Below are 25990 nucleotides of genomic sequence, written 5' to 3'. Positions count from 1 at the left end.
CTCAAGAGACCAGCAGTTTACAGAATTCTGGATATAAAACATGGCCTTGGGCCTCCCTTCCAAATACAACGATCTCCTTTCAATTAAAATATAAGATGTGAAGGTCTTGGGCCCCTTTTTTGTCACCCAGTGCTCCTTGTTCATTGAATTATCACGTTCCAGCATTGGTGGCATTAGCCTCGTGGCATTTTTTTAAGCATTTCAAGAGTCTAGGTAGCAGCCTCTCTTCTGTGGGGGAGTCGCCCTCCTCAAGGAGCATGCTCACAGAGGCAACTAGCTTATGAATACTTTCTCCCAGCTCAAGTGATGCTTGACAAGATTGGCAGTCCTGGACTTTAAACTGCCATCTCTGACATGCAGCGAGAGTCCTACAGATCACAGGGACCTCCCACCAGCTGCCTTGTCTACACTTCATCACCCCCCACACACATCCACTTTGCACTCTGGCCTGACCATGTGATTTGTACACAGGTGTCCAGGAGGCTGTGGTGAGCTGCTTGAACAAACAGACTCGGGAGCCTGCTGAGGAGAACCTGTGCGTGACCAGCCGCCGGCCCCCACAGCTCCTGAAATCCTGCAATTTGGATCCCTGCCCAGCAAGGTAAGGGATGTGTGGCCTGCCCTGCTGTCCAGGGTCACGTACAGAACTGGGTGCATCTTTCAGTGGGCAAACACTTGTTTGTTACTCAGTGTTTTGAAAACCAATTAGCATCAGTTCAAACTTTTAGTCAAATCCATCTAAGTTTAATTGAAACCAGGGCTTTGGAATTCCAGCCCAATCAATGGTCATGCCAGAATCTAGAAGATACCGTGCATTCACTTGAGCCTGTGGCATGGCTGGTATGTGTGCATGCCACGCAGTTGCTTTCCCCTAAAGGGAACATGAGGTGACCACAGACTTCATGGGCTCTGCCACCTTTTAGCCTGTGTCCTAAGCACTCACACCATAGTAGTGAACTGGTCTGTGAATTGCAGAATATAAGGGCCTGAAGCAACTGGGTGGTGTAATTGATCCACTGTGAAATCTGTATGCACACAGCATGCAGATTCATTATAGCATGTTCTGGGGGTGTGTGTGTGTCATTCCACATGCATAAAATCAATTAGAGCATTTCATTGTTCAGCGCTGCCTGGGTCTCATTATTAGCCAACACTGAGTCACAGCCTTGATTGAATTAATCAATCCAATCACTGCTTCAGTCCCTACAATTTTATGGTGTCTTGAGAAACTTGCCTTCTAGATACTTCTTTTTGAACAAATCTCATCTATGGGTTTGGAAGGGAGACATTTAAGAACCAAATCCAGACTTTCAAATCTGCTGATGGAATGAAGAAATGTTGCTGAATAGGGTCAGATCCTAGATAAAAGGGGGAATGCTGATTTTGAATGATAGTTTTTCTCTTTCTGCAAAGTGTGTCATGTAAGAAGTAATTAATACCTGTATTGCTGTCAGGCATTAACAATAGTTTGCTGGTCACGATGATGCACTGCTTGTATTATTTCCCAGCTGGCTAGATTCCTTTCTTTGGGACTTGGAGGGTACAGATCGTAGTCCTCCTCCAATCAGATGGAGGCACATCCCATGGTGACACTCCTCCTGCTAGTCACCAGAGTTGTTCTGTATGATGATCTGAATGGTGGACCAGGGCATTCCCCTCTTCAAATACAGAAGTAAAGAGGGCAACTCATGCCATATTCTCCAAGGCAACCATAAAATCAGTCAGCCACTGCTTTGGAGAAGCACCCCACCCATGAGAACAGCAGTCAACAAGATAGAGTCAAAGTCAGGTCCCGTACGTGAAATCCTGAGTAACCTTGTTTTCTATCCCTGCCCAACCTGGTTCCACATTTCTGTCCTAACTTCGCAGCTCTCTAGTTGTTGAGCCTAAATGTGTGGGCAAAGGGCACCAACTTTTCTATCTGACTACAGTCCTGTCATCTAGGAAGAAGCAGTATCGATTCAGCATGGAAAGCCTGCAAGATTCTTTGTTAGGCAACCAAGAGGCCTGGCTTCTCATCCTGCTGTCACCAACTAGCTCTGTGGCCTAGGGCGAGGTGTCTGCCCTTTATGTTTCCACATCTGCAAAGTGAACTGGTTGTACCTGATGATCTGAGGTCCCAAGACTTGCTCACATGTCCCATGATTCTTTATTTTGTAGGCGGAAGCATTAAACAGCTACTCCCGCTGCTGTGTGCTAATCATTCCTGTAATTTCTGTTCTGCTTATTTGCCATTATTTGAAAAACATGCAAAAGGGTCTTTCTAACCACATTCCTGTGTTGTAACAACACCCAAATGCTGAGGCAGTGCCGAGGAGTCAGTGCCTGGGACTTGCCTAAAACTGCTGGGACTCGTGGTCCCTAAACCCTTCTTTGAGCACCAAAACGAATAGGACATGAGATGTTACTTCTCATTCTCAAATTACTAACTATGGTTAAGTTACAAAAGATTAGGTTATCCTGTGACCCTTTTGTTGACTCACAGACAAGAACTGTTGTTGAGCTTAATATTGCTGCATTTGCTCCAGATAAACTCAATTCTCTGATTTCCCACCAGCCAACTGTCAAGCCAACAGGCAAGACCTCTCACTGGGCACAGCCAGGAGTTTCTTGGGTCGACCATACACATTTAAACATTTGTAGAAGGTTGCTAATTGCAACAATAAAGGGGACCAAAGTATAATGGCCTAATCTCATCCAAGAGTCAAAATAGATTTTCCCCCTAAAAATGATAAATGTATAGAGGTGCCTTTCCTGTGGAATATCTCACTCTGATGTCGGAGAAAAATCTCTCCTTCCCTTCTCTTGGTGTTCAATGTATACAGAAGATAAAATGTGTTTGGTAGGAGCATAGTAGTGTGTTGTTTTCCCACACAACCCACAACCTCTGTTCTGTTGGGAGCAATTTAGATCTTTAATTCACAATTCTTACTCCACATGGTTCAGCATTCCCTGTACGTTTTTGTGTGTCTTCTGATGGGATGCAAGTTTCTAGACCATGTCCTTTGGGGTCTTGGTCTGTGCTGCTATGCATGTGTTTAAAAAAATACCATAGCATTTTCAGTGGGACATAACAAAATGACATTTCAAGTCTTAGTCACTGGGCCTTTGTCTCTGAGAGGTCACCCCCTGGTTAAGATAAATAGCTTTCCCAGGCAGTTGTTAGTCCCACTGAACACCAGTTAGGAAGCCACTTTTTTTCTTGTATGTAGTCAGAATTATCAGATCACATGGAGAATACCAGAGGCCCTAGAGGGCAAGTCCAATCTGTTTAGCCAGGCTTTCTAAGATTAAACTTGGCTTCTCTTTACTCTGTGTGATGGCAGGGATTGTTTCAGAAGCACGTGTCTAACTTTCACCAGGTTTAGGCAAGTACATCCTCATACCTGGTTATTCACAACAGGAAGATATTTTCTCAAGCTGGAGGTATTCTGACTGTTCCAATTTGTGTGTTTGTGTGCATGTAGTGCCTACATTTTTTAGAACACTTTTTTAAAATAGTCATTTTCTGTTAGAAGAGTACTAGATTTTAGAGTTCTTGCTATCAGCTTTGTGTCTGAATCCTCCTTTCTATGTTTCTGACACCTAGTATAATGTTTGACACATAGCAGATGCTTATTGTGTTTATTATATAAATGAGTATGAAGGACCAGGGCCAAATTTATAGGTAGCAATGTTTGGACCATATTATCAATGACAACTGGGAAGACCTCAGTGCTTTCCCTCCTCTGCATCCTCCTTATCCCTTCTCTCCCACCTTCCAGATGCTGTTGATCCTTTCCTTAAGCTTAAGGATTTAAATGCCAACTTAAAACATAAATAGCCTCAGGATTAAACCTTTTTTTTTTCTTTTGAGGCAGAGTCTCGCTCTGTTGCCCAGGCTGGAGTGCAGTGGTGAGATCTCAGCTCACTGCAAGCTCCGCCTCCTGGGTTTACACCATTCTCCTGCTTCAGCCTCCCAAGTAGCTGGAACTACAGGCGCCCACCACCATGCCTGGCTAATATTTTGTATTTTTAGTAGGGACGGGGTTTCACCGTGTTAGCTAGGATGGTCTCGATCTCCTGACCTCGTGATCTGCCCACCTCGGCCTCCCAAAGTGCTGGGATCACAGGCGTGAGCCACCATGCCTGGCCAGGATTGAACCTTTTATGTTATCATGCATGTATGGCAAAGTATCCCCCAAGTAAGGATACAAGGACAAGCTTTAATAGAAAAGAGAGGGACAGGTGGAGGTTAAGTAAGTTATAGGCATTACCCAGGGAGGAGTTTGATTGTCGGGAAAGATGGAAAGTAGTATATGGAAGACAGATGTTAATCCCTTCACAACTTTGCCTAAGATTAACCATAAGAAGTTAGGACCATTTTTGCTTGTGAGCTCCCAGTGAGAATTTTCCATCAAAGTTAATGAGTAATTTGTGTGTCTAAAAGCCATATCATCCACCCAATCCTTCAGTGGTGAAACCAGCTCAAGGGAGAAATACCGAAAAAGGACCTAAGATCAGTCATTAAAAAAGAAATCAGCCTCCTATTCCTAATAAGGAGGTTTTCTGTGTTATAATTATACAAGGAATACATGAATATTCTCATTCTTTAAAACTCAAGCACAGCAGAATAAAAAAAAAAGAAAGGTATACCTTCCCCTTTCACCACCATCTTCTTCAGTTCTAGTTCCTTCTTATACCCAGAGATAACCATTGTTAATGCTTTGCTACATACACTTCCAGATATTTTTCTATGAATTTACATACATATAAGAAGATATACAAACAGATAAAGCTTTTTCCCTTTGTAAATGGGATTTTATTTTGTATATTGTTGGGAAACTTGATTTTGTCATTTAATATTATGCACTAAAAATCTTTTACATCCCTGAGACTCCAAAATAAAAGAACCAGCACATTGATTTAGACCTACTCTGTCACTTTCAGCTATCTCACCTTCAAAAGGCCATACACCTTCATTATATTCTCTTTTCATTTTCAAACTTGTGCTTCTAGTTTAAAAGAAAACGTGATTTTTAAAAATTCAGGACTTAAATTTTATTAGATGTTTTTATTTAACTAAAGTCTTAATAATTAAGCTTTGGTCTGGGCGTGGTAGCTCACACCTGTAATCCCAGTACTTTGGGAGGCCAAGGCAGATGGATTGCTTAAGATCAGGAGTTCAAGACCAGCCTGGACAACATGGCAAAACCCTATCTCTATAAAAAAATACAAAAATTAACTGGGTGTATGTTGGTTGAGGGGGGTGCCTGTAGTCGTAGCTACTTGGGAGGCTAGAGTGGGAGGATCACTGAACCCAGGGAGGTCAAGGCTGCAGTGAGCTGTGATCACACCACTACACTCCAGCCTGGGTTACAGAGTGAGACCCTGTCTCCAAAAAAAAAAAATAAGCTTTAGCTACTATCTCCCTGGTTTACAATAGCAATGATATGAGCAGCCCAAGGAAAAGCAGAAAGTACTGCCTTTAAAAAAAAAAAAGTGTATGACTGTTATTAATTATAGCATTTGATAGCCTGACCAGTGTGTGTTGAAAAGATTTAGTAAACGTATGTGGAGGAGGGGAATTAAGTAAGCAATGAAAGCCAGATGCTGAAAATGAAGGAAATTCCAAGCAATTTCTGCAGCTTTGTTCTAACATACTTTTTAAACTAAACTTTTATTTCTATGCAACAGAGAACAGCTGAGTGGTACAGAATAGATAAACAGGGAAGGGAGAAAAAGCTCATAATTCCAGGAACAGTACTTGGTTTCTGCCCTCCCCCTGCCCCAGCCCCAGTCTCTTTTCTCAGACCTAGGATGGTTTTTAGAAACGAAGCTTGAGAATCCCTGTTTGAAAGGAGAGAGTTAAGAAACACGTCTGAAAGGTCACAGAGTCTTCTCTTTAAAAGCATACTTCAGAATGCCTATTTTATTATACACTAACAAAATCCATGTATACTAGCAGCAAATGATTTCCAATTTCCAATTTTCTTTTCTATTAGCTTACAATGGCTAGAGCAGAAGGTGCTGCCTTTTAACACAATCATATTTTAATTTATTTGACGGAGCTTTCAAAGCTTTGCAGGCTCTTCCCCTCTGACAACTTGTTTTAAAGGTTACTGTTTCAACATGCTCTTGAAATATTGGTTTATCTTCTGCTGTACTCCTAAATTTCCATATGCTGCCTTTTGGCTCTGTCCACACTAGCTTTTAAGTGCTTAAAGCAAAAGTACACCAGAGCTCACTGGCATCCACAGAAATTGAGTCCATATCCAGGCACCTTTGAAGAATTAATGCTGTTACTACTGTCATCCCCCTTGGTAAATTCAGATGTATCTTATACTGTCTCTCTGTTTTCTTCCATTGATGGATAGGAATCTGCCATAGCCTGTTCCTTAATAGTTGGCCCTGACTGGGCCAGTGGGAGTCTCTTTTGTTTCTCTAGTGGGACTGTATTGGCCCAGTGATCACAAATGTCCCCAGCAGCATTTTGACATCAACAAGGGTAAAGGTCATATGTTCATTTGCCTCAGGGCTAAAATCTTCATTTTTCCTAGATATTCTTTTCCATGTGTGAGCATGTGTGACCATGGAAAGGAATATCTTTACATCACCTGTTACATCAATCTTGAATCTGTGAGAAATGAGCTTTGATGATATTAGAAATCACTTTGCAGCTGGGCACAGTGGCTCGTGCCTGTAATCCCGGCACTTTGGGAGGCCGAGGTGGGTGGATCATCTGAGATCAGGAGTTTGAGACCAGCCTGGCCAACGTGGCGAAAACCCGTCTCTACTAAAAATGCAAAAATTGGCCGGGTGTGGTGGTGTGCCCCTGTAACCCCAGCTACTCGGGAGGCTGAGGTAGGAGAGCCACTTGAACCCAGGAGGAGGAGGTTACAGTGAGCCAAGATCATGCCATTGCACTCCAGCCTGGGCAACAGAGTGAGACTCTGTCTCAAAAATAAATAAATAAATAAATAAATAAATAAATAGGACAATTGCCTTGCATGCATATATTTAGTTGCTGCATGAGTTTGGGGTAAAAATCAAGGGGTTAGATCTACCTCCCTGTCATGTCACCTGAAAGCATATATGATATGACTCATTCTAAAGAGACAGAAACATCAGCATTAGGAAAATCCATGCAGTTACATCCTGAGAGGGAAGCTTTTCTGGTTTCTTAACATCTGTGTGATCGGACAGCACTTTAGACCACATAATTCTGCCTAGACTCTGGGAAATGTCTTTATATAGACCATTGGTTAACATTAACTTTCTGCACAAATATTAAAGCAGAGAGTGTTTTTGCATCCCAATTCAGAGGAAAAAAAAAAAAAAAACATGTAACAAGCATCTTTGTGTCTGCTTGTATTTGGTTGTCACGGATGACGAGAAGACAAAACCCTGTCCTAAAGGAGTTATCGGTTAATAGATGAAGAAGATTTCAAAATAGTAACTTTATGAATAGGGCAAGCATGGAGTTCGGTGGAAGCTTGAGGCTGAGAGAAGGCTTCCTGGAGGAGGCAATGCCTATGCTGAATGGTAAGGCATAAGTAGGAGTTATCCAAATGAAGAAGGAAGATGTTGCAGGCAGAAGGAAAACCATGAGCACAAAATGATGGACAAAAAGTGGAAGCCAGTGTTAGAGAGTGGACAGAGGCCAGATCCAGGAGAGTCCAGTGTGCCAAGTTAAGTTGTTTAGACTTTACGTTCTGTGGGCATTGAAGAGCCATTGAAGGATATTAGCCAGGGGTGTGGAACCATCAGATTTGCTTAGAGAAAGATGACTCTGGCTACTCATCCAAGAAAGCTAAACTCTAAAAATGGTGGTTAGCTTTTATTGTAGGCATGTTTCCTTTTTCTCATGTAGAGTCAAAAATAAATAGTGTGATCTGAACCGTAACATTTTTTCATGGAAAAATTAATGCCCTCCTGTCTCAGGTATGTTCACATTGTGTTTGCTCCTATGATCAACCCAGTGCATGTTGACTTGGCCTAGCCACCTGGCAGGAGGAGGATACAGCCCCAAGGAAGGGTGTCAGGGCGTCATGAGTTTTGCAGCTGTCTGATCCCTGGCGGCCTTTCCAGCTCTAATATTCTGTGATTCTTTGAAGGTAATGATAATTATCCACAGAATTGAAGCTTTTCAACAAAGAAGGAAAAATTCTAATCAGAAAAATACCTTGAGTCAAATATAAGTTCCAAAGACAAAGCACCTCTATTAGTTACAAAACAGGAACTGGCTTTAACTATAAAGAGCCACGAGAAGTCTGCAGGTAGCAAGACTTACATGGCCATAAGAAAAATGTAGGTGAAAGCATTCAGGCAGCAGGATGGTTCAACATTGAAATGCTGAATGTTTTTATAATGCCTTAATGGTGTTTGTTTATGTGTAAAGGGATACAAATATCCTGCATCCCTCCATTTATAATGTTACACTGCCCTTTAAGATAACTAGAATTTCTCTTCCTTCAGTCTCCATTGAACAAATGTCTATTGAATGCCTGCATTGTGCCAAGCATTGTGTGGGAGATACAGTAATGAACAAGACCCACTTTGTTCCCTGCAGCAGCCAAAGCCAGAGTTTGGGAATGGTCCTGGAGGGGTCACTCTATTTTCTAAATCTTGGATGCCTTAAGTGCTGCTCTTCTTAAGACACTTATTAACTTAAACCTCCTGAGTTCTTCATTGCACTAAGAATTGATATATCTGTACCAGTTATCAACCTCATTGTTCATAAGCACCATGAGAATGGAAATATCACCACCAGATAGCTTTCTTCTGTGGATATGGTGATGAAACATTGGAGTTTTATAGTTCAAAACCTTCCAGCTTACAAATCAATCAACAGTACCAGAGCGGAGTTTCCCAAAATAAATCTTTTTCTTTTTTTAAGTTTTTCGCTTTCCCTACAATCTAGTGTTTCCAAAGTCCTAAGGTAACAATTTAAGAGCAGGCAATAATTTGGCTGATGCTTTGAAATGATGATTATTGCTTCCTAAGTATACAAGATGCCTTCTTTGGAAATTTTGAGCAGAAGTCCTCATGAACAATTTGACAAGAAGAGTTTTTCTATTGACCTTATAGTTAGAAATATGCTATATTACTATGTTGCTTAAGCTTGGAAAGCAAAGTAGGAAAAAGACTTGAGAAAGAGGTAGAGAAAAAGAGATGTTTAAGCAACATAAAAATGAGGGAGTGAAAAAGAGAGTGCTCTGATTTGTATCCAGTAATCTGGCAGATACAGTTCAGGAACAGTTCATACTTGTGAAAATATTATTCCTGTCATGGCGCCAGCCAAGGTTAGGCAGTTCTTAGGTTATCTGCTGCAGGTGCAGAAAGATCTGTCACAAAGCAGAGCCCAGCCAGCTACCTTCTTTTTCATAGTGAATTCTTCCTTCATTCATGTCTTTTCCATTCCCTCTTTCTCTTCATCATTTTATCTAGTTATCTTTATCCAGGGCTGCAGTGCACTTTGGTGTTTATGTCAGGGACACAAGGAAACCTAAGGGGAGAATGATTGTCACTGCATTAACACAGCTCCCAGACCCGTAGATGCTCATTACCTTCTCATGAGGCTTCAATGTTTACATGGGAAGTTACTGTCCTTGAGGCCTAGACATGCACAGACACAGGCCGTAGGCTGCATGCTGGAACAGCTGAAAGTGGTGCCTTCTCTGTAACTTACTGCTATTGACTCTGGTCACTGAGTGGATAGACACAGACACCTTTTTTGGCTGCCTAAAGGAGCTACTATGTGATTCACAGAGGTAGAAAGGGCCCTTTGCCCGAGTTGCCTGGAGCTAGACACTTACTCCACTATTAGTGAGGCTGTTAAATACCAAGCCGTGACTTATTTTGATGATTTATATGCCTCTGGAAGAGATGGCCGGTTATCATCTCAGCATGGTTTTTCTTTTTTTACCAGATATGATTTTTCCTAATGGGGGAATCTTGGCAATTTTTAAGAATGGGGGAACTTCAGGAGGACAAGACCAAGAGACTTGGCAATGCCAAAGCTAAATATTGCCCACCAGGAGTAGAGATACTGCCTGGAAAAAAAGAAATATCATAGGGTTTTAAGATCAGACGGATGTTGGCTTTCTCACTTGCTCTGTAGCATGGGCTGGTGTATTAGGCTGTTCTCACGTTGCTATAAACAAATACCTGAGACTAGGTAATTTATAAAGAGAAGAGGCACTGGGTGTAGTGGCTCATGTCTATAATCCCAGCACTTTGGGAGACTGAGGTGGGAGGATCACTTGAGCCCAGGAGTTTGAGACCAGCCTGGGCAACATTGTGAAACCCTGTCTCTACAAAAAATACAAAAATTAGCCAGCCATAATGGCATGTACCTGTTGTCCCAGCTACTCGGGAGACCAATGTGGGAGAATCACTTGAGCTTAGGAGGTCAAGGCTGCAGTGAGCCATGAGTGCACCATGCAGTCATGCCACTCAAAAAGAAAAAAAAGGAGGAAAAAAGAAAAGAGGTTTAATTAGCTCACAGTTCTGCAGGCTGTACAGGAAGCATAGCAGCATCTGCTTTTGGGGAGGCCTCAGGAAGTTTCCAATCATAGGGGAAGGCAGAGCAGGAGTAGCATGGGCTACTACTTCACATGGTGAAAGCAGGAGCAAGAGGGAGAGTGAGGAGGTGCTACATACTTTTAAATGACCAGATATCACAAGAACTCACTATCTTGAGGATGGTACCAAGAGGATGATACTAAACCATTCATGAGAAGCCACGCCTGTCATCCAACCACCTCCCACCAGGCCCCACCTCCAACATTAGGGATTATATTTCCACATATTATCTGGGCAGGACAAACTACATCAGCTGGCCACATTACCTCTCTAAGACTCAGTTATCCTTATTTGTAAAACAAAGATAATTATCCCAACCACAGAGCAGGGTTGGTAAGGATGATCGCATATGTAAAACACTCAGCTAGTTCTTACCTCATATAGCAGGCACTGATATAAATAAGGATTTGCCAACACTCTTACTTTTCTATGCAGGAAACCATATGATATAGACCTTCATAATAATTTTATACTCACCGAGTTTATTCTGAAATTTTCTTAACCCACTAGTATGGGGCAGGGTAAAGCGAGGCTATGGTTAGAACCTAGCTTCAAGCCAGCTTTCTGTACAGCCCTCACCAGATCTCTTAGGCAGTTCGACAACAGGAAGCAGGGCAGCTTGTCATCATGGGGTCCACCAGGTGCTGAAAAAGGAGTACTTGTTGGGACATTCCATTTAATGTTGACACCTAATCCAGTAAGGTGTCATAATGACACCTTACTTAAGTACCATAATGAGATGATAAAATGGTAGTAGAGGAGACAGAGTCCAAAGGGTCATTAAAAAGTTAATATCCTGTGTGACATGACTGAAAGGAGGAAGGTCCTTTGACAAGAGGTGTGATCCTGAAATGAGCCGCCGTGTTCCGATGGCCAGAAAGGCCTGGGATAAAGCAGGAAGAAATCAGGAAGCATCTATGCATTGTGTTATTCCTAGCCAGTTGTCTCCTCTAATGTTTGTGGGAGGGAAGAAGAAGAAAGTGAGGAAGGAAAGAAGGAACAAAGAGAGTAAAGGAAAGAAAAGAAGGAAAAAAGGAAAAGCCACATCATGGTAGAGATAAGGCACAGGGCATCTTGCCCCCATATCCTTGCTGAACTTCACAGGTCATCTTTGAGCAAGGTATGGCTTCCCTAATAGCTTCTATTTATTAAGCACTTACAATATGCACGGCACAGTGCCCATCACTTTATATACATTATTTTGATTAATCTTCCCCACAATTTTATGAGAATGATTCCATTCCTATCCTAACTTTACAGCTGAGGAAACACTCTTTAGTGAGATATCTTGTAACTAGCCAGTGGCAGGTCCAAACTTGGAACAAGGTATATTTAATTCCAAAGCAGTTACTGAGAACCCGAGGCTGTCTGTCCCTCTATCACTGTGTTTATAGATCCATCCATCACCCCATCTGTCTCTCACACTGTCCTGGGTACCATGCTGTAAGCGTGGGAATGACCGCAGTATAAAGAACCAACTCTAGTCTCATAGCAGCTTACAACCTAGTAAACTTCACAAGTTAACAAGGTCTGCTTTCTTCATCTCTATCAGATAACCTTCATCTTATACTCTCAGTTACCAAAAGTAGGACTAGGCTCTTGGTGAAAGTGAGCATTTGAAAGACAGAGTTAAAAATTCATTAGAGTACAGATTTCTCAGGGCAGAGCCCAACACATAGGAAATGAAGCATGCTAAAAGAGGAGTCTAATAGAGCTAAAGTGAATGTCTTCAAACCCACCACTGAGTTATTAGGCAAAAAGCTCATTTCCTTAAAAAAAATATAAAGAAATACTAAGACATGCAGAGAGATGCATCCTTTGCTTATAGATCTGGAAGAAGCTTTGTATATTTGTTCTGCCACTGGCTTAGCTTATACTTTGGTGATGCTTGTTCATGTTGTAAATTACCAACACCACCACTACCCCAACCAACCAACCCCCACACACGCTCACTCACTCACTCTCTCTCTCTCTCTGCCCCCCACCCCACTTCTCTTCTCTTTCCCCAGTGCAAACCTGGGTCATTGCCTCCTTTTCTGTGCCACTCTCTGACTTTCCTAGTGCCTGTTCCCTCTCTCCCCTAAAGACTTATTCTCAGTCACCTTGCCTTTTGACCACCCAAATTCCCAGAGGACCCTTCTCTGTCACTTGTACAGGGTACAGTCTTCTCACTTCTTTAAACTCTTTTTTTCTCACTCTCCACCCCCACGCATTCAATTCAACTCAGCTAAGAATTAGGAAAACAAAACTACCTAAACTAATTCACACTAAGGTATATATGACTGATTCCTATCCCTTTATTCCAGCTGTGAGACCATAGGCTTATGAGTCCCATAAATCAGGGTTAAAATCCAGTTCATATAGTATGCTACCTCTTTGGCCTTGAGCAGGTTGTTGAACTTCTCAGAGCTTCAGTTTCTTCCTCTTTAACCCCAGAGAGTGGTTGTGAGGAAAAATGTGTTAAGCGCTTAGCACAGTGCCTAGCTCATACTAAGTACTCTATGAATGGTAATAGGGATTAGTTTTGGGTTTTGTAGGGTATTTTATGTATCTTTGTAAGAAGCAGTCCTTGATTGGAGGATGTAGGTGATCTGTGTGTACTTTAGAAAACTGTGTTCTCACCTTTTTTCCTGAAGGAAAGACAGGCTTTATTACAGAGGAAAGGGACTGCCCAGTCTAGACCAAGAATGCCCAGCCTTCATTATCTCCTCCTATTCACTCTAATCCTTGGGAGGGTGGGCATTTTCTACTGGTTAAGAGAAAATCCAGCACAGTTCAGCAAACATTTATAAAATTCTTACTGTGTCATAGGTTCTGGAGAAACAATAAAGTCTAGGACATAGACCCTGGGGCCAGGCACTAACAGCTTATTAGGAAACCAGTATACAAACAGATAGTTACAAGGCAGAGCCATAACAGTCATGTTAGAGATATCAGCCAGTGTCTTATGGAAACACCGAGATGATGGATTCACCTAATCCAGGTTAGAGAAGGTGACCTTGAGAAGGTAACCATGAGCTGAGTCTCTTGTTCTTAGAGCTGGAAAAATATTTTTTCTTAAAAATCTAATCACACGTGTGATTAATATACTAATGAGATATTCCCCCAGAGTCCCAATCCAGGCTTTTCAAGAAACCTCAGGGCAGTTTTGTGCCGTGCCTTCCATCCCCTTTCAGTCTTCCAGGAAAGCCTAAAATTGCTTGATTCCGCTGTGTAAGAGTATCTCTAGTTACTCTCAATGACCAGGAAGCTGATAGATTTTTGTCCTGTAACCACATAATGCAATAATCATTATGCCAACTGTTAAAAATGGATCAAATTAACTTTTATTAAACCTCTGTCCCTATGGACAACACTGGAACTTGAAGCCTCACAATTTATCTATAGCTTTCATGTGTTCTCCAAGGTACCATGCTGCCTCAGACACCTCTCATGGCTCAGGACATGCAAGAGAGAGACCTAGAAGACAGGGCAACGTATTTATGTTGCATTTCAGGCAATGGTGAAAAACTATGGAAGACAGAAGGACCACATGGTTCATGCAATCCCAATGACTTGCCATCTCCCTCAGCAGTGAACTCAAGAACTCTTGGGTTAGAATGTTTTGCAAAGTTTTCTGAGTTCCGTGAAACTAGGTGTTATAGAAGTACAAGATACTGAATTATTGCTGTCTCCTTATTTCTTGTTTTAAGGCATCCCTTCATCCCTTGCCACATGAGATATTTCAGAGGGTTGGTTTTCAGAGCCCCACTATCTGATCAGTCTTCAAAATGCTTGCTTATTGTGCAGATGTCATTGGAAGATTTGCTTAACACAGAGAAACAGCAATGCTACAGAGATCTCTCAGATGTGGAATGGACATTCAAGTTGTTTTGAAGTTTAAAGAGTAAAAGTGTCAGGAAATACATACTCTGGCATTAGTAAAACCCCACATGTCAAACGTGGGTTACTCCTTTATCAGAGTCAAAAGTGTAAATGGGAGGACACCGTAGATCATTACTGAATGTGCTCAGGATGCTCTTTGAGAAATCAGATTGCATTCCTTTTCTTTTTCTTTTTTCTTTTCTTTTTTTTTTTTTTGAGACAAGGTCTTGCTCTGTTGTCCAGGCTGGAATGCAGTGGTGTAATCATGGCTGACTGCAGCCTCAACCTCCTGGGCTCATAAAGCTTATGTAACTGATGAACTTACTGGGGAAATTCTCTCAAATTAAAAAAAAAAAAAAAAAACTCTGTAGGTGGGCAACAGACCCCCCCCCCACCTCCTTCTACCATACTTTTCCTGCCTCAACTTCCACCCTAGACTAGTACGCCAACAAAAATCAGAGAACGTGATGAACAGAGTTTGCACAGTTTTAAATTTCATCATGCTGTAGAAAACCACAGAAGGAAATTGATATAAACAAGACATTTATTGATGTAAAGCCACCATAACTAGACTATTTATCAATGCTCCTTTCATGAGAAAATGATGCCACAATTCTAATATGGAGTAGAGGCTGCTATGGAGCCAGATCTCCCTCACAAGATGCGCCCCACTGTCCAGTTTTACTCTGTGGCTTTCAGGGGTTAGGGAGCATAAATGATAGGCCATTTGTTCGCAAGTGAGGGGAGATAGTAAGACGACAGTTTGGGGGACAAGAATACTTCCATTTCTCTCTTCTTTTTTCTGTGTTACCTGCTAGGTACTACCATAGGCCTTGGGAAGGCACATCCCAGGCATACCTAGAAACACCTTATGTGAAAATAGATAGTGTCAGGCACTTTATCTTTAACTCAATAGAAGTTGACAATATAACTGACCCATGATGGAGTGAAGTGAAACCACATGTGGGCTGGATTGACCCTCGCTTGATCTAGATAAGAAAAAGTGCTGTTTTCCAGCTCACCCTTGCATACCTAACTCCTCCAGGAGGGTAGCTCTGCATGACAAGGTTGGCAAGAGGTAGACTACTTTTTACCACATATGGTCTTACTGCAGTTGTGTGTTTATATGTGTGTAGAAAGTGGTCCCATGGATTATATTCCTTTCTCTTAACATATACAAAAATAATGTTGAAGTCTGATATATTTGAAAATATCTTGCTACATTGTTTCATTCTCAAATGTGTAAAATTATCTTTCCATTGTCTCTCTGTGCAGAGGTAAACTTTAAATGGAAGCCTACCCCAACATTTATGCCATTTCCATAACTGTGTAATTATTTGCTACTTACCACATTTTGGGAGCCCCAAAACCCTCCTCTGTAAGCAGACTAGTATCTGAAATAGATGCATTTTCTGAATATCAAATGTGCCCACTTGTCCACATAGAACTCTCTCTGCCTGAAAGGCCAATTAAAAAGGTGAAGTACAGGCCGGGCATGGTGGCTCACACCTGTAATCCCAGCACTTTGGAAGGCCGAGGTAGGCGGATCACCTGAGGTCAGAGGTTTGAGACCAGCCTGACCAACATGGAGAAACCTTGTCTCTACTAAAAATACAAAAATTAGCCGGGCGTGATGGCACATGCCTGTAATCCCAGCTACTCGCAAGGCTGAGGCAGGAGAACTGCTTGAACCCGGGAGGTGGAGGTTGCAGTGAGCTGAGATCACACCATTGCACTCCAGCCTGTGCAACAAGAGTGAAACTCTGTCTCAAAAAAAAAAAAAAGTGAAGTACAAGGAAGACTTCCACTCCAGAGCCCCATGCCCATGCCAGATAATATGGGTGGATCACGTCACTTCACCAGTGAGTCCATGATCTTCAAGAGGCCTTGGGATTCCTTCACTTCTAGTGATTGAGGGATCATTGTCACATGAAGAACTTGGTGCATGTCAAACTCTCATCACTTCCCAGTAGGCTTTATTAGCACTATTAGTCCTATCGATACCAAAAGATCATATGGCTTCATTCTTTACATTCCAAAAAGCCAGAGTGGTAAGAAGTTTAGCTGACAGATGTGTCTAGAATCTAAAAATTTGACAAATGAGTCTCCCTTAGTGACTAGGGTTGTAGAATCCCAGAATGTAATTCAGTTAAATTCTCCCATTTTATCTGTGAGAAAAGAGAGGCAAAGGTATTAAGCAACTTGTCCAAATAGACACTGGCTGGCAAAGCTCAAAGTCTGAAAAGTAATGTTTTCCAATTTTGAGTTCAGTGTTTATCATAAACTGGAAGAACCAAGAGCTACTTTAGTGATTCAGAATGTAGTATTATCTAGAGCCAGACTTCCTGAGTTCAAATCCTGGCTCCACCACTTACTGTGTCCTTGAGCAAGTCACTTAACCCCTCTCTGTCCTCATTTGCTTATCTATAAGATAAAGATTTTTAAAAGTACCTACCTCATAGGGATTTTGTGCAGATAAATGAATTAATATATGTTAAGCATTCATGTGAGTTCCTGGTTATTTAAGAATAGATTCTATATTTGAGTGTTTCAGTTGCTAAAAATGCACTAAGAGCTGGACTCAGGTGATAGAATGGGGACCCAGATGGTCACTAGACATCATATATTTTTCACTAAGATAAGAAAGGATTTTCTTACAGCCCTGCTGTGAGAAGTTTTGCACTTTCTCTATATCTTAGTCTTGAAAACTATGGAAAGGAATTGAGTATGATAATGCAATTATCCCAGGTAAAAATCTTCTATGCTTTCAAACATGTGCGTAGCCATCAATAAGAAAAGGATTCCTTGCTATTTGAGAGTGAAGAGTAGAGGGTAAGGGGTCAACTAGACAACGAGAGTGGGAAAGAAAGAAGATGGTTGCATTCACAGAGTTTGAGGATTTTTCTAGTAATTTAGTATAAAGGAATGAAAGTCAAGAAATAGGAATTCAGCTGACCTCCGTGTGGCTTGGGGTAGAAACACTCTCCACGTTTTTTTGCAAGTTGTGTGTAATCCAGTGTTCTCATTCAGAATCTAGTTTCTGAGTTGCCCCCACTGTTTCTGTTTTCCTAGCTAGAAAAATAGATAATCTGCTCTGAGGATCAGAGGGCAACTAGAAAATTCTCTGTGGCCTACAGAATGTGAGGCTGCATGAAGCAAAACAATGAAATATTGTAAATGTAGGAGGCAAGCAAAATTAAATAGAAAAATAGTTACTCTAACTTGGGTATAGCAATAGCAGTAATTCCAAGCATAAGCAAAAAGGAACTCCAAAGACCAATTCTTTCTATTTTTCTCTCTTGTGTATGAGAAATATTATAACAACAATGATAGCAATAATAATGATGGCAGCTACCGCATGGTATTTTATTTCCAACACCTGTACAAGCTAGAGGCTAGCAGGGAAAAACACAATTAAGAACTCTGGAGTGAGACTACTTAGGGTCAAATCCTGGATCTCTTACAACTAGCTATGTGAACTCAGCCAAGTTACTTCAATTGCCCTATATATAAAATGGTATAATAATTGTACCTATATCTTAGGGTTGCCATGAGGATTAAATGAATTAGTACATGTGAAGTTCTTACAGCAGTACCCAGCACATAGCAAGCACCCAATAACTACTGGAAGCTATTATTGTAATTACTGTTATCGTCCTTATTTTATAGATAAATGAGTTGGCATTCAAAGAGGGTAACTTTCCCAAGGTCATAAAACACAGATGGAAGTGGATGGTATTTTGAAATTCAAAGTTCTGGGGCAGTCTGGATCTTGACATTATGCTCACGTGTCTCCTACTTAGTAAATACAACTTAGGGATTTAGGCCAATTCATCAGTTCTATCAGATCCAAGTGTGTTTAAAAATAGTGTCCCAGGGATAAAAGTCCTAGCAATAAATGAGAATCATGGATAATCAAAAACAAATGAGGGATTTAATAAGCCAATATAAATCCTAATACGAGGGTTTCAATTTATTCCGGCTTCAGCCTGATAATAATCCCTTAACTCGCCCTGAGATAGCAAAACATCAAAGAGTAAAACATGCATTCTACATGAAGAGATCTTTGAACCTAATTTGAAAAATCAGTTTAGGTCATTTTTGTGTGGTCATATATAAAAACATTTGTGGAAAACATTCTCACTCCCCAAGTCAACACCCTTCAGGGCTAGAAAGTGCAGGGGCTGCTGTTCCCCATATCCTGTGAATAGAACATCTGTGTGAATAGGAAACCTGTGCGAACAGCAGGCACTGCCCACAGGGGTGTGTATGTGTGTGTATCATGCATATGCATGTGTATCAATGCGTGTGTGTATATGTGTGTCCATGTCTACTAACTGTGTGTGTGTGTGTGTGTGTGTGTGTGTGTGTGTGTCTCCCCAGCCCTGAGGGAATTAATCACCCCTGCATCAATAGCTAGCTGCTTCCTCTCCTGTCTTCTCACATATCAAACTCCTGAGACAGAGACAGGGAGATCTCTCCATGGGAAATGGCTTCATCTTTCGCATTCCTCTGCCAAGCCAGGCTTGAATTGGTTTCACGGTCTGCTTAAGCAGGGTTGAGGGCCTACTTGAAGCACCATGTCACCCTGTGCCGTGTCCTGCCAAACTTCTCACTAAGGCTGGCAAATCTCGGGACAGACAGGAAAAGAGCCTGCTGGCCATTCCAGCACTCAGCAGATTAGGGGAGGTCAAGAAGCCTAATCCATGAGGCTGTGAGCTTGAAGGGTAGTGAGCTGAAGTCACCTTTGTCATTAAGGGTTTGGCTGCCCAAAGCACCTCTGCTTCCCAGTCTCCCCCACCCCCACCCACCCCTACATAATTATATCAAGGAGAGAAGAGAGGAGCAAGAACTAGTTTTCCAAGGATTTACTAGGCTTTCTACTCAATGTTCTTTCTTTTTTTCTTTTTTCCTTTTTTTTTTTTTTGAGAGGAGTCTCCCTCTGTCACCCAGGCTACAGTGCAATGGTGCAATCTCAGCTCACTGCAGCCTCTGCCTCCCTGGTTCCAGTGATTCTCCTGCCTCGGCCTCCCAGGTAGCTGGGGTTACAGGCACACAATACCACGCCAGCTAATTTTTGTATTTTTAATAGAGACTGGGTTTCACCATGTTGGCCAGGCTGGTCTCGAACTCTTGACCTCAGATGATCTGCCCACCTTGGCCTCCCAAAGTGCTAGTATTACAGGTGTGAGCCACCACACTTGGCCTCAATGTTCTTTCTAGTCCTGAGCATGGGAATTTTAAAATCCCAGTTCCCTGAAGGCTTCATGGAAGCATTCTTATACCTCATTTGGCCTGGAATACCTTCTTTTTACTTCTGCCTTTGCCTGGCTACCACTTATTCACCTGTCAAGACTCAGTCTGGATATCACCAATTTTAGGAAGCCATTGATGATACTACCTCATTCCTCTCAACTCCCAATCTATGATTCTGTCGTAGATTGTACTTATCTGCTTCATAGACCAGACTCTGTGCCCCAAGGAAATGGGGTTGAGGTCTGACTCATTTACTACTCTGTCTCCTTACATAAAGCCTGGCACACAAAAAGTGTTCAATAAATACTAATTAAATGGATAAATAAATGAATAGCATTTGTTACAGTATCTTATGGTTGTCTCTAAAAACCCTTAAAATCAAGAATATTTTGAAAATCTCTATGTCCCAATCATTCAGCATAATTCTCAGTACACACTAGATTTTCAACAAGTAAATGCATGAATACGAGTACACATACACATGTGAGTGGCTGAATAGATGGGTAGAATTAAAAATAAAGTCTGTAAGACTTCAAAGACAATTATCATGAAAGGAAAGAGGAGGCAGAATCTTATAGAAGATAATAGAATCAAAACTGTGGATCCTGACATGAAGACTGGCCTTCCCAGGCATTTCACTTGTAGAGAAAACTCATGAATATAAATGTCCAGAAAGATTTCTATTTGCAATGTAAATAGATGGATTAAAAACTACTCAAAAGAACTAACTCAAGGGAGTGTATTAATCTGCTGGGGTTTCCATAACAAACAAACTGGGTGGCTTAGAATAATAGAAATGTATTCCAAGACTAGTGTCTGAAATCAAAGTGCGGACAGGGCCATGCTCCCTCTAAAACCTGTAGGAGTAGGGGTCTTCCTTGCCTCTTCCTATCTTCTGATGGTCTGCCAGCAATCTTTAGCATCTGTCAGCCTGTGAATGTGTCCCTCTAATCCTCCTTTGCATGGCCGTCTTCCCCTCTGTGAATCTATGAATTTGCTTCCAGCTTTTCTTGTGTAGGGTGTTCTTCATGTTGCTACTTCAAGTCAAGGTCTGATTCAAGCCCTTCCTCTTCCAGCAGTGTTGCCCTCACCATCTCAACTCATTCAACTCAACCCTCCTTGCAATTTGATTGGATTTACTGCCATTTACATTCTACAATACTTACTATGTGGCTGTTCTAAGTAGAGTGCTACAGCATCTTATCTGACGCATAGCCATCTTCCCCTCTGTGCATGTCTGTCATGGTGTCAAATTTCCCATTTCATAAGGATACCATTCCTATTGGATTAGGATCCACCCCAGTGACCTCATTTTAACTTAATTATCTCCATAAAGACCCTATTTCTAAATAAGGTCACATTCTGAGGTACTGGGAATTAAGACTAATATATCTTTTGCGGGAACACAATCCAACCAATAATAGGGAGAAATACTTAGGTTTGTAGGGTTTTAGTGAGTAATGCCACCTACAAATCAGTAAATAGAGACATTTATGGCCTGATTGGATGAATGTCAAATTATTTCCTTAATCCCAAAGCACTTGATCCTAAATCTTAAATGCCTTGTGGTCTACTTGGGATGATAACTAGGGGAAAAAAAAACACTTAAGCAAAGAGAATTGTGTCAGATTAAATGCTATAGCAGTTTACTTAGAATAGCTGTGTAGTAAGTATTGCAGAATGTAAATGGAAGTAAATCCAATAGAATCTCAAGGAGGGTACAGTTGATGCGAGCTGGGATGGTGAGGGAAACCTTGCTGGAAGAGGAAGGGCTTGAATCAGTCCTTGATCTTGAGGTAGGAACATGAAATCAGGAAAAGCTGGAAGCAAATTCACAGATGTGAAAGAGAAACATGGTGTATTGGGAAGCCAACAAATGGCTGAGCCTGGCAGAAACTCACTCTGTATAAAGGAGGTAATTCTAGAAAAGAAAAGGGGTTCATTTAGTGGAAGGCTTTTAATATGAAGATGCTAATCAGTTAATATAAAATAGAGACAAACTGCAATAAAACCCAAAAGATGGTATTAGAGAAGAAACACAACAACAGATGACATCATTCATGATGCGAGTAATTTCTTCTATGATCTTGACCACCACAAGGAGAACAACCCTGGAACTATTTTTTTATTATTATTATTATTATACTTTAAGTTTTAGGGTACATGTGCACAATGTGCAGGTTAGTTACATATGTATACATGTGCCATGCTGGTGTGCTGCACCCATTAACTCGCCATTTAGCATTAGGTATATCTCCTAATGCTATCCCTCCCCCCACCCCCGACCCCACAACAGTCCCCAAAGTGTGATGTTCCCCTTCCTGTGTCCATGTGTTCTCATTGTTCAATTCCCACCTATGAGTGAGAACATGCGGTGTTTGGTTTTTTGTCCTTGCAATAGTTTACTGAGAATGATGATTTCCAATTTCATCCATGTCCCTACAAAGGACATGAACTCATCATTTTTTATGGCTGCATAGTATTCCATGGTGTATATGTGCCACATTTTCTTAATCCAGTCTATCATTGTTGGACATTTGGGTTGGTTCCAAGTCTTTGCTATTGTGAATAGTGCCACAATAAACATACGTGTGCATGTGTTTTTATAGCAGCGTGATTTATAGTCCTTTGGGTATATACCCAGTAATGGGATGGCTGGGTCAAATGGTATTTCTAGTTCTAGATCCCTGAGGAATCGCCACACTGACTTCCACAAGGGTTGAACTAGTTTACAGTCCCACCAACAGTGTAAAAGTGTTCCTATTTCTCCACATCCTCTCCAGCACCTGTTGTTTCCTGACTTTTTAATGATTGCCATTCTAACTGGTGTGAGATGGTATCTCATTGTGGTTTTGATTTGCATTTCTCTGATGGCCAGTGATGATGAGCATTTTTTCATGTGTCTTGTGGCTGCGTAAATGTCTTCTTTTGAGAAGTGTCTGTTCATGTCCTTTGCCCACTTTTTGATGGGGTTGTTTGTTTTTTTCTTGTAAATTTGTTGGAGTTCATTGTAGATTCTGGATATTAGCCCTTTGTCAGATGAGTAGGTGGCGAAAATTTTCTCCCATTTTGTAGGTTGCCTGTTCACTCTGATGGTAGTTTCTTTTGCTGTGCAGAAGCTCTTTAGTTTAATTAGATCCCATTTGTCAATTTTGGCTTTTGTGGCCATTGCTTTTGGTGTTTTAGACATGAAGTTCTTGCCCATGCCTATGTCCTGAATGGTAATGCCTAGGTTTTCTTCTAGGGTTTTTATGGTTTTAGGTCTAAGGTTTAAGTCTTTAATCCATCTTGAATTAATTTTTGTATAAGATGTAAGGCAGGAATCCAGTTTCAGCTTTCTACGTATGGCTAGCCAGTTTTCCCAGCACCATTTATTAAATAGGGAATCCTTTCCCCATTGCTTGTTTTTCTCAGGTTGGTCAAAGATCAGATAGTTGTAGATATGTGGCATTATTTCTGAGGGCTCTGTTCTGTTCCATTGATCTATATCTCTGTTTTGGTAACAGTACCATGCTGTTTTGGTTACTGTAGCCTTGTAGTATAGTTTGAAGTCAGGTAGCGTGATGCCTCCAGCTTTGTTCTTTTGGCTTAGGATTGACTTGGCGATGCGGGCTCTTTTTTGGTTCCATATGAACTTTAAAGTAGTTTTTTCCAATTCTGTGAAGAAAGTCATTGGTAGCTTGATGGGGATGGCATTGAATCTATAAATTACCTGGGGCAGTATGGCCATTTTCACGATATTGATTCTTCCTATGCATAAGCATGGAATGTTCTTCCATTTGTTTGTGTCCTCTTTTATTTCATTGAGCAGTGGTTTGTAGTTCTCTTTGAAGAGGTCCTTCACATCCCTTGTAAGTTGGATTCCTAGGTATTTTATTCTCTTTGAAGCAATTGTGAATGGGAGTTCACTCATGATTTGGCTCTCTGTTTGTCTGTTATTGGTGTATAAGAATGCTTGTGATTTTTGTACATTGATTTTGTATCCTGAGACTTTGCTGAAGTTGCTTATCAGCTTAAGGAGATTTTGGGCTGAGACAATGGGGTTTTCTAGATATACAATCATGTCATCTGCAAACAGCGACAATTTGATTTCCTCTTTTCCTAATTGAATACCCTTTATTTCCTTCTCCTGCCTAATTGCCCTGGCCAGAACTTCCAACACTATGTTGAATAGGAGTGGTAAGAGAGGGCATCCCTGTCTTGTGCCAGTTTTCAGAGGGAATGCTTCCAGTTTTTGCCCATTCAGTATGATATTGGCTGTGGGTTTGTCATAGATAGCTCTTATTATTTTGAGATACGTTCCATCAATACCTAATTTATTGAGAGTTTTTAGCATGAAGGGTTGTTGAATTTTGTCAAAGGCCTTTTCTGCATCTATTGAGATAATCATGTGGTTTTTGTCTTTGGTTCTGTTTATATGCTGGATTACATTTATTGATTTGCATATATTGAACCAGCCTTGCATCCCAGGGATGAAGCCCACTTGATCATGGTGGATAAGCTTTTTGATGTGCTGCTGGATTCGGTTTGCCAGTATTTTATTGAGGATTTTTGCATCAATGTTCATCAAGGATATTGGTCTAAAATTCTCTTTTTTGGTTGTGTCTCTGCCCGGCTTTGGTATGAGGATGATGGTGGCCTCATAAAATGAGTTAGGGAGGATTCCGTCTTTTTCTATTGATTGGAATAGTTTCAGAAGGAATGTTACCAGCTCCTCCTTGTACCTCTGGTAGAATTCGGCTGTGAATCCATCTGGTCCTGGACTCTTTTTCGTTGGTAAGCTATTGATTATTGCCACAATTTCAGATCCTGTTATTGGTCTATTCAGAGATTCAACTTCTTCCTGGTTTAGTCTTGGGAGAGTGTATGTGTCGAGGAATTTATCCATTTCTTCTAGATTTTCTAGTTTATTTGCGTAGAGGTGTTTGTAGTATTCTCTGATGGTAGTTTGTATTTCTGTGGGATCAGTGGTGATATCCCCTTTATCATTTTTTATTGTGTCTATTTGATTCTTCTTTTTTTCTTTATTAGTCTTGCTGGTGGTCTATCAATTTTGTTGATCCTTTCAAAAACCATCTCCTGGATTCACTAATTTTTTGAAGGGTTTTTTTTGTCTCTATTTCCTTCAGTTCTGCTCTGATTTTAGTTATTTCTTGCCTTCTGCTAGCTTTTGAATTTGTTTGCTCTTGCTTTTCTAGTTCTTTTAATTGTGATGTTAGGGTATCAATTTTGGATCTTTCCTGCTTTCTCTTGTGGGCATTTAGTACTATAAATTTCCCTGTACACACTGCTTTGAATGTGTCCCAGAGATTCTGGTACGTTGTGTCTTTGTTCTCGTTGGTTTCAAAGAACATCTTTATTTCTGCCTTCATTTCGTTATGTACCTAGTAGTCATTCAGGAGCAGGTTGTTCAGTTTCCATGTAATTGAGCAGTTTTGAGTGAGTTTCTTAATCTTGAGTTCTAGTTTGATTGCACTGTGATCTGAGAGACAGTTTGTTATAATTTCTGTTCTTTTACATTTGCTGAGGAGAGCTTTACTTCCAACTATGTGGTCAATTTTGGAATAGGTGTGATGTGGTGCTGAAAAAAATGTATATTCTGTTGATTTGGGGTGGAGAGTTCTGTAGATGTCTATTAGGTCCACTTGGTGCAGAGCTGAGTTCAATTCCTGGGTATCCTTGTTAACTTTCTGTCTCGTCGATCTGTCTAATGTTGACAGTGGGGTGTTAAAGTCTCCCATTATTATTGTTTGGGAGTCTAAGTCTCTATGTAGGTCACTCAGGACTTGCTTTATGAATCTGGGTGCTCCTGTATTGGGTGCATATATATTTAGGATAGTTAGCTCTTCTTGTTGAATTGATCCCTTTACCATTATGTAATGGCCTTCTTTGTCTCTTTTGATCTTTGTTGGTTTAAAGTCTGTTTTATCAGAGACTAGGATTGCAACCCCTGCCTTTTTTTGTTTTCCATTTGCTTGGTAGATCTTCCTCCATCCTTTTATTTTGAGTCTATGTGTGTCTCTGCACGTGAGATGGCCTGGAACTATTTTTAACAAGAAATTGATACCTAGAAATCTAGACAAACCACCTAAAATATCAAACTCCTTGGAGTAAAAATAACTTTGCAGATCATCTACCCTATTAATTTGTTTCTCAAGAGGCTCATATCTGAATTATAACAGCCAGCAGGAATTGTAGCTCATTTTAATGTGCTATCACCCAGAAGACAGGGTGATCAGAAAATGGGAACCAGAGCTTAGAAGTTTTAATTAAATCAAGCTGTGTGTAGGTGAACAGGCACATT

The 25990-nt window shown here is 41.0% G+C and overlaps 1 protein-coding gene across 7 annotated transcripts in view; it reads left to right on the top strand.

Moving 5' to 3' along the window:
- The window catches only part of ADAMTSL1 (ADAMTS like 1), a 443802-nt gene that overhangs the window by 237034 nt on the left and 180778 nt on the right, over positions 1-25990 (top strand). For all 7 annotated transcript variants that reach the window (XM_063650521.1, XM_054500641.2, XM_063650519.1 and 4 more), the window contains one exon: positions 472-601. In XM_063650521.1, the coding sequence (XP_063506591.1) occupies positions 472-601 (130 nt within the window). The remainder of the gene's footprint in view (positions 1-471; positions 602-25990) is intronic.

This window comes from Pongo pygmaeus, chromosome 13 (genome assembly GCF_028885625.2).
Source record: "Pongo pygmaeus isolate AG05252 chromosome 13, NHGRI_mPonPyg2-v2.0_pri, whole genome shotgun sequence".
Classification (NCBI taxonomy): domain Eukaryota; kingdom Metazoa; phylum Chordata; class Mammalia; order Primates; family Hominidae; genus Pongo; species Pongo pygmaeus.
The sequence above is the reverse complement of the archived record's forward strand: the minus strand, read 5'-3'. Positions and strand labels throughout refer to the sequence as shown.